Below are 15925 nucleotides of genomic sequence, written 5' to 3'. Positions count from 1 at the left end.
GTCCAAAGGGAATATGGCCAAAGAATTCATCTATATAGCATTCTTTTGTATCCAAATCTTCCACTAAACTTATCGTAGAATCCTTCTTCTTTGTCAATCTGACTAATGCTTGAATTACAATTGATTCCTTCTTGTTATTCTTTTTCTTCATGATGTACCTTCATAATGTGATTGATATTCATGATCATGGTGGAGAATGGAAGATAAGCAAGCATATGGTAGTTCAAGAAGCACAAGTAGCATGAGTGCCCTCCATCTTTTGTGATGGTATATGAAATAGGATGAGGGCCACAAAAAAAAAAAAAATCTTGTGAGGTTTAGTGTGAAATCATTTTCAATTTATTCATGATAGATGGAAATTATTATGTTGTAAACCAAGAGTAAAGTTTGAAGTTCATGAATGCTTGAGATTTTGGAATGTGATAATCTTAGATGGTTTTCCTTCTCTATTTTGCTAATCATGTTTAGGATTTTGTTTAGGGGGGTGTCATTTAAGTAGATTCCTTAGTTTTCTTTACTTGCACGGGACGTCCAAGATTAAGTGTGGGGGATTTGATAACCATGATTTTACTGTATTATTTTGATTCATATATGCATGGTTTGATGTTGATTTCATAGGTTTAAATCATGGTTACATCACATTTTATGCATTGTATCAATTTTGGACTTAATTGTAAATTATTTTATTTTCGTGTTATTTGATGCTAATATTAGATTCTTATTTTGTAGGCATCAAAGGATCTTGGATTTGGATCTATCCGAACCGAATTTGTGCTCGAATCGGAGTTTAAACGAGAAGATCAAGCTACGGAGCATTATGGGTTGTTCATCAAAGATTTGATAGATCTGAACCATCCAGTAAAGATCTGGTCCATCTGACCTAAAGAAGAGTAGATCCAGACCCTAGATCAAGATCAGCACCTTTGGATCAGATTTTAAATGACTTTCCACCGTTGATCAAGCTCCAAATCGATTTCAGCCGTTCGTTCAGATCAGGATCTGATTCAAAACAGAGAAGCTACAGTGTTTTCTCTTTGTCGACTCCTCCGCACAGCTTTGCGTCGCGCGTTCTTCTCCAGCGAGTTCCGACCCCGATTCCTTCTCTGATCATCTCTCAAGCTTCAACATCAGTGAGAGAGCTTCATGGCAACTGGATTCCGATCATCTAGAGCCTTCGGCGGGCGTTCCCTCCGGTGTGATTTTGCTTCCGGCAATACTCTGCTTCCACGGATATGTTGGGCGTTCCCTCAGATTTGTGATTCCTTTCCGACCAGAGAGCATTGGCGGCGTTCCTCCATTGCTACTGAACCGCATCCGACGACAATCCATCATCCACAGCTTCATTCCAGATTCAGAGTTTGTGGGTTGCAGAAATCCAGATTTTCGGTCGGTTATTGGTTTTTGGGTGTTTCTAGCTTGTCGGGGGCGTTCCGCCGACAATGTTGAACATTCGTGGAGCTGATTTGCCACTGAGATTCTTCTCTGATGTTCGGAGTTGGGCGTTCTCGTCTTCGGCCTCTTATGTGATAGCAAGAGCGTGAAGATTGTGTAGATTGATTGTGAGAATGGATTGGTTTACTATTTTATTTCATTTTGCTACTGTTTTATAGCTTAGAACAGATTTCTTTTAATGTTTATTATGTTTTAGCAAGTAATCTAGCATTTCATTCCCTTGTTTAAGTTTAATTCATGTTTAATTGATGCTTGGTTAAGTGTTTAGTGTTTAAGTTCTAAGTTAGGGTTTACATTTTGCTATAGATTAGGTTTCATTTATGTCCTGCTATTTCGTTCTAAGTTTGAATGTGTTAATGGTTTAATCACAACGTAGGGTGACAATACATTATGGTTGGATTATTGGCACCTAGTTAGGTTTCGTTTATGCATTAGAGTAATTTCTTAATTGTTGTGCTTTCATTTGTTAGATTTAGATTCAAGGCTTAAACTCCCCCATTTTATATTAAAACCCCAAAAACAAGAATAAAATACAATCTTATATTACATCCTACCATTGGTTCCTCGAAGTTCGATCTTGGGCTCGTTATTACAACATGATTGTGTAGTTAAGGGGTTCAGTGAATATATTTGTTAATTTGATAAGCCTATTCGTGACACAAGTGATTTTTCAGCTTTATCAACATATATTAGACAAATATAGAAATATTTGTTATGATGGAAGTGCGGATGAACTACATCTCTTATGGTAAAGTTGAACCATATTTGGTTTAATCATGAATTAGTCATGAACCAACTCAGTTTAGTTGTGAATCAAACTAAGGGGTTAATGGACTAATTTTTGGTTAAAGGATAATGAGTTAAATTTGGGCTTTTTAATCCAACTTATTAATGAGGATTATATATAGATGTAATTAGGAGAGAATTAGATACAAGTTTCATTATTTATTCCCTCTTGTTTTTGTGACCACCACAAGGAGAGGCTTGTAACTTTCAAAGGAGAGAATTATACTCAAGGAGTTGTTTTGAGGAGTTCAACATGAATACAAATAGAGGAGAGGTACTCAAGGAGTTGTTTTGAGGAGTTCAGCATGGATACGAATATAGGCGAGGTTTAACAACATTGCTAAGGTTGACGTCCTTCTCGTTACAGGTCATCCTTAAAGCATACCTAGTGTAAATTTACTTTCTGTAAAATTTTAATTATGCAACATATTTGACATGTTATATCTTTGTATGTGTGTGGTATGTGTGATGTAATAATTAAAAATCATTATTATTTTATTTTTCACTGCACATTTTTACAAAACGTGTTCTAGAACACACCCGCATCGGGCATATCCTAACAATGAGAGGTGGTATAAAAAATGGATCCTCTTTTGTTAACATGGTACGCAAGCATCTACATCTAAACCCTATCCTCTTGCAAGCAGTTTCCTTACTATTCTTCATCTACCTTCTGGAGAGATAACTGACTTGAGTGTAAAAAAAACCTAGCCAGAGATCCCCACCACGATCCTAGGTCACTAACGTTTTGTTGGATCATTTGATTGTGCATAGGATTATTGAGGAGTTTTTTTGAATCTCAAAAAGTCTTCTATCTTTCAACAAACCGTCAACTAAATCCAACGCGTCATCTCCTTAGCCTTCAGACAAGATTAACGTTAATCCACCTTTTAAGGTTAGAGCATTGTTTGACTTCTTAGAAAGATATAGGATCACTTTCAATCCTATATGAAAATCATGCTCTTGTGGATAAATATAATCATGAGAATTTGTGGTTCTCCTTTCCCTTGTGGATCACCTTAAACACACTTGTATTTGAGGAGATTGAGATATTTGCTCATTAATATAAGGCAATACTTAAATTTCAGTGGTAGACTCCTCTAATTACATTAGAGATATCATGTGAATATCTTGGTTCACTATGCTCACTAGATGTGTGATACCCATAATATGTGGTATGATAACCACACCGCTACTGATTGCACTAGCAGTGACTACAGAAGGATTGCCAACATGTTTCTCAAAAGATACTTCTCTGACCTTATCACTTCCACTGTCCTCAATGAACTTGACATTTCCAGTTTCAAAGAAGGATCTATTAGAGGGATTATAAAATTTATACCATTTTGACATCTTAGAGTAACTTACAAAATTACAGCTAACCTTTTTTAAATCCAGTTTTCTTTCATTGGGCCTGTAAAAGCTAGCTTCAGTTGGACAACTCCAGACGTATAAATGTCTAATGTTAGACTTCATACCCGTCCACATCTCGAATGTGGTTTTAGTTATTGTCTTACTAGGAACTCTATTGAGTAGGTAAACTTCAGTCTTGAGTGTTTCTCCCCACAAAGACTCTAATAGAGAAGTAAAATTCATCATACTTTTTATCATATCTTTTAGGATATGATTTTGGCATTCAGTTACACCATTCTTATTAGTGTAATTCCCTTAGGTCAAGGTTGACCAGGTTGACTAAACTTGAATTGACTCAAGCTTGAGTTGTAATATGTGAGTTTCGATGTTTGACAATATATAAAGATTGTTTTGACAATGTATGGAGATTGCAGGAGCAATCATCCGTTTAGGGAGATTGGTCAAGGTTGACCAAGTTGACAAAAAGAAGAGTTAAGTATGTCAAGGTTGACCAGATACTTGATTGGGAAAGTCTTAACTAGAGATTAGGCAAGGATAAGTCTAACGGGAAGGTTGGCAGAAGAGGAAAATCCAAGTGGATTATTATTGACCGGATACTTGGTGTTGAAGATCCTAATGAGTGAAGCCAGACAAAAGGAAATCTTAGTGAGTGAAACTAGGTAAAAGCCCTAGCGAGTGAAGTCAGACAAAAGGAAAGTCTTGGTGAGTGAAGTCAGACAGTGAGAAAATCCTAATGAGTGAAGCCAGGTGAAAAACCTAGTGAGTGAATCTAGGCAGATGGAAATTCTGGTGAGTAAAGCCAGGAGAAAGTCCTAGTGAGTGAAGCTTGGCAGTAAGAATGTCCTAGTGAGTAAAGCCAAACAATGGAAATCCAAGTAGGTCAAGGATGATCGGACATCTAGTGATTGGAAGTCCAAATAGGTCAAAGAATTAACCAAATACTTGACACAAGGAGAAAAGTCCAAGTGGGTCAAGGGATTGATTGGACACTTGGTGAACAAGTCCTAGCAGGTCAAGGTTGACCGGATGCTAGGTAATGAGGAGTTCCAACATGTCAAGATTGATTGGATGTTGGGTTTGGGAACCCTAGAGTTGAGTTAGGCAAGTTAGAGTTCGTCAATCGATCAGAGAGGATCCCTTCGATCTGGCTATCGGCGGAACTGAAGTAGTTGGTGGTTTGGGAGCTTGAATTTGGTGGGAAGAGATAGCGGGGATAAGAAGAGGAGTCAGAGAACTGTCCGAACTCATTTCTGGTGGGAAAATGAGTTGGAAGTAGCAAGAAGCATTGTCGTCGGAGAACAATGAGGAACACTCTATCGCTCGATGCCGACGAAGCCGTTGGCGTAGGCGCCTGCGAACTTGTCCACCTCCACGCATGTGTTGGTGATGATTTCAACGTGACAATTTCAAGGGTAGATGGAGGGAGAGTCGGTGAAGATGGGATGTGATGATGGGATGGAAGTTTATTACTATATTATGACATGTTTTTGATGAAACTAGGTTTTCTTGTTTTTATATTTCCTATTCAAATTCTTATTTTGGTTGTCTAGAATTCATGTGGTTAGGAGAAAACTCATGTCCAATCAATTAGTTTCAAAGTTTTTCATCAATTTGTTGTTTATATGCAAGATCAAGTTTTCTTAATATAATATACATTTTTTATCATCGAAAATTATGTAAGAGAAAACTAAGATAGACTTATTTTTTGAGTTTTTTACTTTTCTGCGAAGAATACGAAGAACGGTGAATATCGTTATTGTTTAACATAATTTTAAGTAAAATTATGATGGTTCAATCGATTACTTAGTCAAACAATCAATTGTCGAATCTAAAATTTTTAATAAGGATGATACTCGATTGGAATCGATTAATTAATCAATTAGTGCCTTCAAATCAATTTCAATTTATTCTAATCGAGTCTTGTTTTTGTTCAAAATTTTAGACTCGGCAATTGATTGCTCAACTAAAGTAATCGATTGAACCATCACAGTTTTACTTAAAATTATGCTAAATAGTGATGATTTTCTTCATTCTTCGTATTCTTCGAAGAAAAGTTAAAAAACTCAAAAAAAAAGTCTATCCTAGTTTTCTTTTACATGATTTTCGACAATCAAAAATTTGTATTATACTAGAAAAACTTGATCTAGGATACAAACAATAAATCGACTAAAAACTCTGATACCAATTAATAGGACATAAGTTTTTTCCTAACTATATGAATTCTAGACAACTAAAATAAGAATTCAAATTGAAAAAAATAAGAACAAGAAGATCTAGTTTTATTAAAAACGTGACATAATATATTAATACAAAAGCATGACAAAAAACTTGATTGAAGAGCCATGTTTTTGTTCTTTAGCGTCGTCTAGAAGATCTTGAGGAAGAAGAATAAGTGGAAATAAACGAGGAGAATCTTCCAAGGGGCTTAGGGATGATGACGCTGAAAAGCTTCTTGTCAATGGGCACTACAAGAAAAAAGCTAAACAACAACGCTTTTTTGGCGTTGTCGTATGTACTTAAAAAGTGATGTTGTAGATGGTGTTGTAGAAAGTCATATCAAAGACAACGCTTTAAAAGCGTTGTGGTTGGTCAAAAAGACAACGCTTTTTAAGCGTTGTCTTTTCGTTCTTAAAAAGCGTTGTTATAGATGCTGTTGTAAAAATGCACATATCAAAGACAACGCTTTAAAAGCGTTGTGGTTGGTCTCAAAGACATTGTTTTTTAAGCGTTGTCTTTTATTACTTAAAAACGTTGTCTTTTTAAATTTATAAAAAATAGTGTTTTTCTTAATTAAATAGCAAAAATTATAAAAAATACTCAAAATTTACATATAATTGAATATCCACAACCACAATCATTTTTATAATAAGACTATTTAACAAATAAATAAAACTTTATATTATACAAACAAAATGTATACATATTGATCCACAAATTAAATTTGTATCATACAAGTTATCCTTAACTTCATGACAATAATTTTTCAAACACACAAGTTTTACAAAACCTCATCATTGACTAACCGTTGTTTTAAAATTCACTCGTGAAATCGCTAAACCTAGAACAAGATCCAATAGTAGACTAGTAGTGGCAGAAGGAAGAATGAAGTTAAAACTGTCAATTTGGTAATGGATCTTTTCCGTCCGCAATGTGCTATAAGCCAACCCATTTCACCCATGTGAACATACGTCCGATTCTGAAAGGCAAGCCGTAGTCTTTGGTAATGGCTGGTTCCCTTTTTGCTGCCTCTGGTTCAGACCAAACATATACTCCACGTTCTTGACGGCTCCCAGGAACAGTGTTGTCAAGAATAAATGCAACAATAAATGCAATCACCATGTGAAATGAAAACAAAGTATTCAGAACATAGTTCACCTGAAATTGTCACACATATCAGTAATCAGATCTATTCTAACTTCAAACTCCAGAAAGATCCTATGAACTAGATTATCTATCACTGATTTGTCAAAGGGAATATATTCAAGAGTATAATTATGTGGGCATCATACCCCACGTAACTTCTAAGTGCTAACTTGATATTTCAAGTCTAAACACTAATATAAGGTCACATGGGTAATAATCAGCACAAACATTGTAGGAGAAGAAGAAGACATACCCCTCGAGAACTTGTATGAATAGGTCCATGAGATGCAACAACATATGGTTGGAAGTAACTTGGAACGGATGAATTTGAAGATGGAATAAGTCCATATTGCTGGAAGTAGGCAGGTACTGATAATGAGAGAAACAATGAGAGGCCAATTATGATATTATTCCTGGAGCTTCCAGTCTCGCTGTATCGCAGGTTTGACAAGCCCAGAGCAGCAATCATGGCCCACATACAGCAAAGAAGACCAGCCACCATGACATCTGGGATAGAAGCTATAAATCCTCCTATTTTCCCTGATCAAAAATTGGGATGGCAACAATTGCTAGATAACAGGAAGAAAAAAAAAGTAACAAGAATTCTTTCTTTTGATGTATAGCGAGGAGAAATAGCATTGGTGCTTACCAACAAAAGATAACAGAATGAGAATGACAGCACCGAGCTCAATAGCTCTCCGACTACCCATTTTAGTTGTAGCAATAGTGTGAATATTCTCAGTGAGAGTGGTTGAAGCGACTCCTGTGCCCCAAAGTGCAGCCAAGACACTAGAGATGAACCAATATTAAATGACATACATTCATCATCCGAAGAGTCATTCATGAATCCTCCAATATTCATGCTCCAGATGACCATACATTAGATTATAAGTCCAATTAATTTGATTGCAAGGTTGTAAACAGTCCTTGAGGGCTATTGATAGTGATTCCAGTACGTACTGGAAAATAATGGAACAAACCTATGAAACAGCTATCAAGGGATTCACTTCAACTTTCCTAAACCAAAGAAGAAACAGATGAATTACAAAAGAAAACAATTTGCACCATCAAACTGAAACTTATAATAAGCCTTAATAAATTAATGAAAAAAGAATTGTTTAGAAGTTCACTGAGAAACATATGAAAATACAACAAATGCAACTGCAAAAAAAAAATAAAAAACTAGTATCCAATTAACTTTTTTTTTATACTTTCAGATCAAAAGGTCAAATTTATATACTTTGGTTCATGTTCAAGCAAGAGGATAACAATCTCATCGACAGTTAGTATTTCCTTTTAATATAGAACACTAAAAAGAAGGAATATCAATGATGAAACAAACCTGAAAATGCGAGCTACTGAGGCAGCGAGCAATCTACTTGAACAAGGTAATCATGCACATTGGAACTCTGTCGTGAGCATCAAAGACCAAATATTACCAAATATTAAGATCACTGACAAACCAAATAATACCTTATTTTTAACAGCTATCTAGAGGATCTGGCTTTTTGACTTGAAGCTGGTTCAAAGAAGACAAATCAAATATACAAATACTAAGATGAAAGCATAATGAAGTAGTTAACTTTTTCTACTTTACCTGATTATAAGATCTACTGCTTCTTGCTCAGTATTTTGCTGCACGAGTAATTATTAGAAAAACAAACCCAATAGTGGAACAAAAGCTAGATAAAGAAACTAGATAATTTACACTGACAGAACTTTACAGAATAACATATAATACAGTGCTTTGTACTTGCATATTAATCCAGAAAACATCCTTTCACCTAAGTGACAATTTTTCCAAAACATCATCATTCACAAAACATCATCATTCACTAAAAATTTTCACAAGTTTTAAACTTCAATGACAACTTTTCTTTGGGTCAATCGCTCAAGGTCGATCTGGTAACTATGCACTGCATCAAAAAAATTGGCATTAACTATGATTCCACCAAAAAAAATCACCATTCCATGAACTTAAATCTAAATAGAATTATGGCAACTATCATTCCATACCTATTCATAAATATGATCTTGTATGCACTCCGCCAACTCAGACCGAACCTCATCAATTTGTTCACGAGAGTACCCTATTTTTGTGAACTGTGAGCATACACAATTTATGTTAATGGAAAAAATAATCAACACTGATCACTTTGCAATTTTAAATAGTTTATGTCAAATAATTTGAGATAAGCTAAATAATGTTACTATTGATTGCAGCGAATCTCTCTCAATAGTCTCAACTTCTTCAATAATTTCTCTCATAAATCGCATCACAAAAAAACCACATTGTTTCGCATCCGGTTGTTGAGGATCCTATATATAGTAATTAGAGTCAAATTGTTAATGAAAATTATACACATTACAATATATGTTAAACAAAAGTACACATACCTTAACTACTTCCCACTTAACATTTTTCCTACCTTTCCTTCCTTGGTTGAATTAAACAATTTTAAGGCCCTTCATACGTTAAGAATATTTGTTAAATAAGATTTTTATTATAATAAATATTTACTAAAAGAAATCTGAACTCACATTTCCATTACGTATTTTGAATCATCATCGCGAATGCGGCAACTTAGGGAATCCAACAGTAAATAGCATCCTTGTAAGGTTCAATAACACTAAGATTCCAATGGAAACTAGGCAAATACATAGGATTAGATCATAAAATTGAATAAATTATCGAAAGGAAGCAATTGAAAGTGATGTTTTACTTCTTGCTTACCCGACATTACATGGCACTAACACTAGTTGATCTGTTGATGCACTTGTCAGCTTATCTGCTAAAAGAGTTGCCCTTTGATTCAGGGTTTCAAGCTTAACTGATTTGTCTTGTGCCGTTTTTGCCAGATATGGGAGTTTGTGAGGATTCATAAATCTGAATTTCTTTGTCTTGGTATCTTTCACCATCTTTTTATACAGACACCTATCATTGCAAAGAAAAAAAATATTTAGATACTAAATAATAAAATTTAGATACAAAACACTCATAATAAGTTGGAAAAAATAATGATCACTCATAACACTAAGTTATGGCTGATGATAGTAACATCCATACATGAGAACTTACTATGAACAATCTTGCATATTAAACATACCAGAAATGTATACATGCAAATTCTTTTATTTCTTGAGGACAAGCACATTTAAGATACTTAAAAATATACAAGAAAAAAGATATGAGCAAAGTACTTCCTGTCTAGAAGAACAAATGGCAGAGGCAAACATTAAGGGCCGGTTGAAAATGAATGAGCTATATTTATGTAAAGTGTACCACATCAATTGATATTAGTAAACCTCTCAATAGAAATGATGAACTATTAACTTAATGAGAATAACATGGTATGAGAAAATTACTAGAAGTTGAATTTTTCAAGAGTAAACTTGTTCACACAACAATATTAGTAAACTTCTTGCAGTTCAAATCAGGGATTTTCTGTCTTGCTAGATATTAGAATTTCCCAACAAAAGCAATGCAGTAATTTCCCAGCATAAGTAAAGCAATGCAGTTGCAACTGAGAAAATAATATTTAGATACTAAATAATAAAATTTAGATACAAAACAATCATGTGGATTAAAAAATAATGATCACTCATAATAAGTTGGTGAAATTGTAACAATAAACCATAATAAGTTGCTAAAATTGGGAAGCAAACATGTGATGAAAAAGTTGTTGAAATTGCTTAAATAAACTTACTTACCATATGTAGGCAACGATCAAATTTCCTGAAATTGACTCCAAATGATACAAAGAATTGATGTCCTCAAGGTCAAGAAAAAGTTCACAATCTTCATCAAACACTTCATTATCTAAGCACATTGATATACATTTTCCTCCATCTAGAGCATGCTTATTGTAACAATATAACATATGTAATGCTCTTGGGACACTTGTTGACAAAGTAGGTTTTGATTTTTTTCGTTCAAACTTCTTCCTTCTAGGCTTCTAATAATTTCAAATATAAACAAGTTAGATAGCTAGGTTGAATAATAATAAAGTGGCAATATAATTAGAAATATAATAATAAAGTGACAATATAATTAGAAATATAATATCTCATATACCTCATCTTGCTTCACAATCTGCTGTTCAGGCCAAGCCACAACAGTTCCTATGGCATCACCAATTACTTCACATTCACTTGGAATTGGATATGGCAAAGGAGCGGATTTGTCCACTGCTTGATCAATGGAGACTCGAATGCAATTCTTGGGAAATGGAATACCATGAAGCATTTTTTCCATGCCATTGAAACAAACAATTGTACCATATGCAACAATATTTGAGCAAGATTCCAATGTCAATGCAACTGATTGACCCTAAAATATTAAAAAAAAAACATGTTGATTATATTTAGTTTATAATGCTATAATAATAATGAATATCACTATAAGACAAGGTAAGCCACCAAGGAACTTCCTAATTCAATAAAACATCAGGAATTAATTATAACGATCCTTTTGCTATATAAAATGTTTGGAAGAGTAAGCTCCTGAATGCATTGCCAAAACCTGAACAATGGTCAATTCATTCGATAGAGGTGTACCCAGTTACCCTCACTATGTACCTCTTTTCAGAAGTTTAACGCCCCTACTCCCAATCCATCCCAAACCAATTCCATGATTGCCTTCATCATAGGAATTCAATTTGTAACCAACATAAAAAAGGACAACTTTAACTAAATCAAACAATAACTTTCTCCGGATTCACAGACCTATAGTGCAGGAACTTCCCCTTGTGGAGGGGGAAAAAACAAGGAGCTTAGGACAAGAGAGGTTACACGATTTTCGCCACTAGGGTAAAGCAAAGCGCAGGAAGACCACATAAGACATCAAATAAATGAATAAGAACAGTACAGGGCGAAAAGAAGGATGACGACTTACAGAAACCAGTGTGGATCATGAATACCTCCATGGACGCTCCGATCAGCGCCGATACCGCGCCAATCTTCAAGTACCAATCCAGAAACTTCATTGCCTAAAAGATTCGAAGACAAAAACAGAAATGACAAAATCGAAGCCTCAGCGTGGATCCGCAAGTCAACCAGCCGCAACGGCGACGCGAAACAAAGCAAGAAACGAGGGACCAAGAATCAAAGAGAACACTACAGGCCGCCGCTGAGAACAGGAAGTCCGTGGAGCGCCGTTGTGGCTCCGGCGGCGGATGCTCCGTCAACGCGTCAGCGTGCAGAGGGAAAAGGGGGCAGCTCTGGCGGCGGATGCGGTGGCTTCGCCCAGAGGTAGCGGCTAGATCTGCCGTCAGAGATGGCGTCGGCCGGCGTCAGAGATGGTGGCGGATTAGGAAGGGTAAGCTGACTTTGATTGAGGAGATGGGGAAATGCGAGATTAGGGATCTCGACTTGGAGGAGTTGGGCCGGCGTGAGGAGTTTTGCGTGAGGAGTTTGGGTCGAGATTAGGGTTCAGAGGAGATCACGCGGCAAGGAGAGGAGAAGGCGCTGGTGGAGAGGAGAAGGCGCTCGTGGAGAGGAGTGGAGAGGAGAAGGCGCTCGTGGAGAGGAGAAGGAGAGGAGAAGGCACTCGTGGAGAGGAGTGGTGAGGAGAAGGCGCGCGCGCGTTGAGGGTTTAGAGTTTAGCAAAGCGAGGGCTGCGAATTTATTTTAAGTGAGTTTAGGGGAAACATACACAACACTTTAAAAAACGTTTTTTAAAAAAATGTTGTCTTTGACCATAAACAACAACACTAAAGACAACACTTCATTAAAAACCGTTGTCTTTAGTAAAAAGTAAATACCATAGACAACGCTTTTCACTAAAAGCGTTGTAAAACAAAGAACGACAACGTTTTTATTAAAAAGCGTTGTCTATTGGGTGTTGTTGAATGTAAAAATTCTTGTAGTGGGGTAACAAAAAAACTAGATCAAGATGATACTCTAAACCCTTAGGGATCTCCCTTTTATATAGGAATTCAATATGTTATCAACCCATAGATAGTAACGGATTGAGCTAAAGGGTTCTACCTATTAAATCCATATCCAATAAACTTAAGTTAGATTACTTAATGAGTTTCGGTATTACAAGTCACTTAAATCACATGTGAGCCTACCTTAAGAAATATTAAATCCAATAGAAGAAAGTTAGAAACACAATAACTCTCACTCGATCTCTCCTTTGAAATTGCCCACCGACTCTCCCTCGATAATGCCTATATAAACTTCCATCCCATCATCACATCCTATCTTCACCGACTCTCCCTTGATCTATCCTTGAAAATGCCACGTCGAAGTTGCCGCCAATGCAAGCGTGGAGGCAGACAAATTTGCCGGCACCTACGCCAACGACTTTGCCAGCGTCGAACGACAGAGTCTTCCTCATGGTTCTTCGACGACAATTCTTCTTGCTACTTCCAACTCATCTTCCCACCGGAAATGAGTTCAAACAGTTCTCCGACTCCTTTTCTTGCCTCCGCTACCTCTTCCCACCGAGTCAAACTCCCAGACCACCAACTACTCCAGTTCTAGCGATAGCCAGATCGAAGGAATCCTCTTTGATGTGACCAACAACTCTTGTCCTGACAGCTGGTAGATGTGAAGGTGTGAAAATTTAGATTAAACAATTTTTTAAAATTTTTCACAATAAAACAATTTTGTTTATATCGAACAAATAATCTTGTTTAATTATAAATATCTATTTTATGGCTATATTCCCAATATTGACGATAGTCAGACCATCGAGATCACCTTCAAACTTTCTGAAATGACCCTCAACTCTAGTTTCCAAAATAGACAGATCATCCTCAACTCCAAACCCCCCAATTCAATCTCCGCCGACTAGGAGCTCAACGATATAATCTATCAATTCACGATCGGTTGGTAGGTCTTTTGTTCTCTCTTTTGATTTCATTGTAAATGTCCAGTTTTTGGTTTTCTTGAATGACTTCTCAGATTAGGTTACTTGTGATCGTCCATTTACATTTGCCCAGTTCTTTAGTTTTCTTGAATCACTTCTCAGATTAGGTTCTTGTATTTCTTGAAAGAATAAACATCCTCAACTCCAATCCCCCTGATTCAATCTCCGCCGACTAGGAGATTAACAATATAATCTATCAATTCATGATCGGTCGGTAGGTCTTTTGTTCTCTTTTTTGATTTCATTGTAAATGTCCAGTTCTTGATTTTCTTGAATGACTTCTCAGATTAGGTTACTTGTGATCGTCCATTTACATTTGTCAGTTCTTTAATTTTCTTGAATCACTTCTCAGATTAGGTTCTTGTATCTCTTGAAAGAATAAACATTGGGGAAAGTTGAATAAAATCGGTATAAGTGCTATATTTTTGTATATGCTCTGTATCAACATGGACATGTATCAACATGGACATAACGACACAAGTAGAGAGCATTCAATGGAAATTTGTGATATTGTCATGTGATCTAAAGCTTATTTGGTTGTTTTTCAATTTCAAGATCTCTATATTTTTGTTTGCTTGACATCTTGAAATGTATGCGGATGACTGGTCTTCCATATTCATTTGTTGTTATAATGTATCTGACGGTAGTCTCATTTAGAGTTAGTCAAATGCGATTTATTCTTCTATTTAGATTAAGATGTTGCTAGGAGAATATTATGACATCCTATATCTTCACGGTATTGCTGCTAGCAAAGTTTTTAATAGTCTTTTGTTGCTTTAAGGAATCCAAACTTTTAAACTATTACACACCAAATGGCGAGCTGATCAGGATTATGGAACATAAAATTTGTGATGATCTTGAAGGCCAAAACTAGTTTATTCAAGATGCTGCAAGTTTCATTAATAGCATACTTATTTTGGTTTAATTAGGATGTCGAAATTATCTCATAATTAATCGCTAGCTGATTATTTTGGGTTTGACAAAGTGATCATATTGTATAATCATACTTATATAAACATTAAATCATCAATAATGTTGTTCCCATTTAATTGTAATGAGTATTTTCGCTTCTCTTCATTGCTTCATCTAACCAACGTAGTTTATCTGATATTTGTTACTTGCATGCATTGTCTTCATTTATTGTTTAACTTTATAAACATTAAATTACACTTAATTTCAAGTATTTGGTCCTTGTAGATATTCTAGGTTTTTACATAATCATGTATGCAAATTTTTGAAATTACTAACTTATAGGATAATTTCAAAATTACTAAACTACGTATCCATTTTCTATTTTACTTTTATCAGTCTATTGACTTTTTTTATCAGTCGAATAAATTTTACTCTATATCGAAATGTTAACATTTTAAGTAATCAGTTGATGGATCAAATGATCTCGGATTGACATGAAACTCATTCTTATATGTTCGTCTATCTCTTTTGATTACATCCATGTTCTTAAATACCAATTTGATCTAATAATAAGAGTACTTATTTCTTGAACACGAATTAAAATTTTCAAATACATTATTATTCAAAAAATTACTGCTCTTAATATATTAAGTTAAACGACTTTTGAGAGCATGATATAATCAGAGAGATAATCGAACATATATGAACTAGTTTCGTGTCAATTTAAGACTGTTTGGTTCATTAAATGATTTTATCTAAAATTGACTTTGATAAAAAAAAAACAATTGACTACTTGGTTCAAAATTTCAACATTTCGGTTAGAGGAAAATCGATTCGACTGGATGAAAAATCAACCGAATGATAGGGATAAACTGATAATTTTGAAATTACTTTGCACGATTTGATAATTTCATAAACTTATTTTCCTGGTTGGGCAAAAAATTGGAAATTTTAATATTGTCATCTTTTTTTTTTAATTGGCACTCGTTATTCAATTTAAATCGATTAATCGATTCAATTTTATAAAATTTTACTATCAAAATAAATAAAAGATGACTATCTTAAGTCAATCATTTTTTAAAGAAAATTTATTCGTTAATTTACTAAGTTTGAAATTCAATCTTCAAATGCATAGGAAATTAAAAAATTGATGCCTATAAA

The 15925-nt window shown here is 35.1% G+C and overlaps 1 protein-coding gene across 1 annotated transcript; it reads right to left on the bottom strand.

Moving 5' to 3' along the window:
* Positions 1-6649: 6649 nt before the first annotated feature.
* On the bottom strand, positions 6650-7781 carry LOC121991435 (nucleobase-ascorbate transporter 12-like; the record flags this gene model as incomplete). The annotated part of the gene is made up of 3 exons (XM_042545437.1): positions 6650-6987; positions 7229-7515; positions 7625-7781. Coding segments are annotated over 3 exons (666 nt in total), but the record flags the coding sequence as incomplete, so codon positions are not given.
* Between the last annotated feature and the right edge of the window lie 8144 nt (positions 7782-15925).

The sequence above is a fragment of the Zingiber officinale genome, chromosome 6B (assembly GCF_018446385.1).
Source record: "Zingiber officinale cultivar Zhangliang chromosome 6B, Zo_v1.1, whole genome shotgun sequence".
NCBI lineage: Eukaryota > Viridiplantae > Streptophyta > Magnoliopsida > Zingiberales > Zingiberaceae > Zingiber > Zingiber officinale.
The sequence above is the reverse complement of the archived record's forward strand: the minus strand, read 5'-3'. Positions and strand labels throughout refer to the sequence as shown.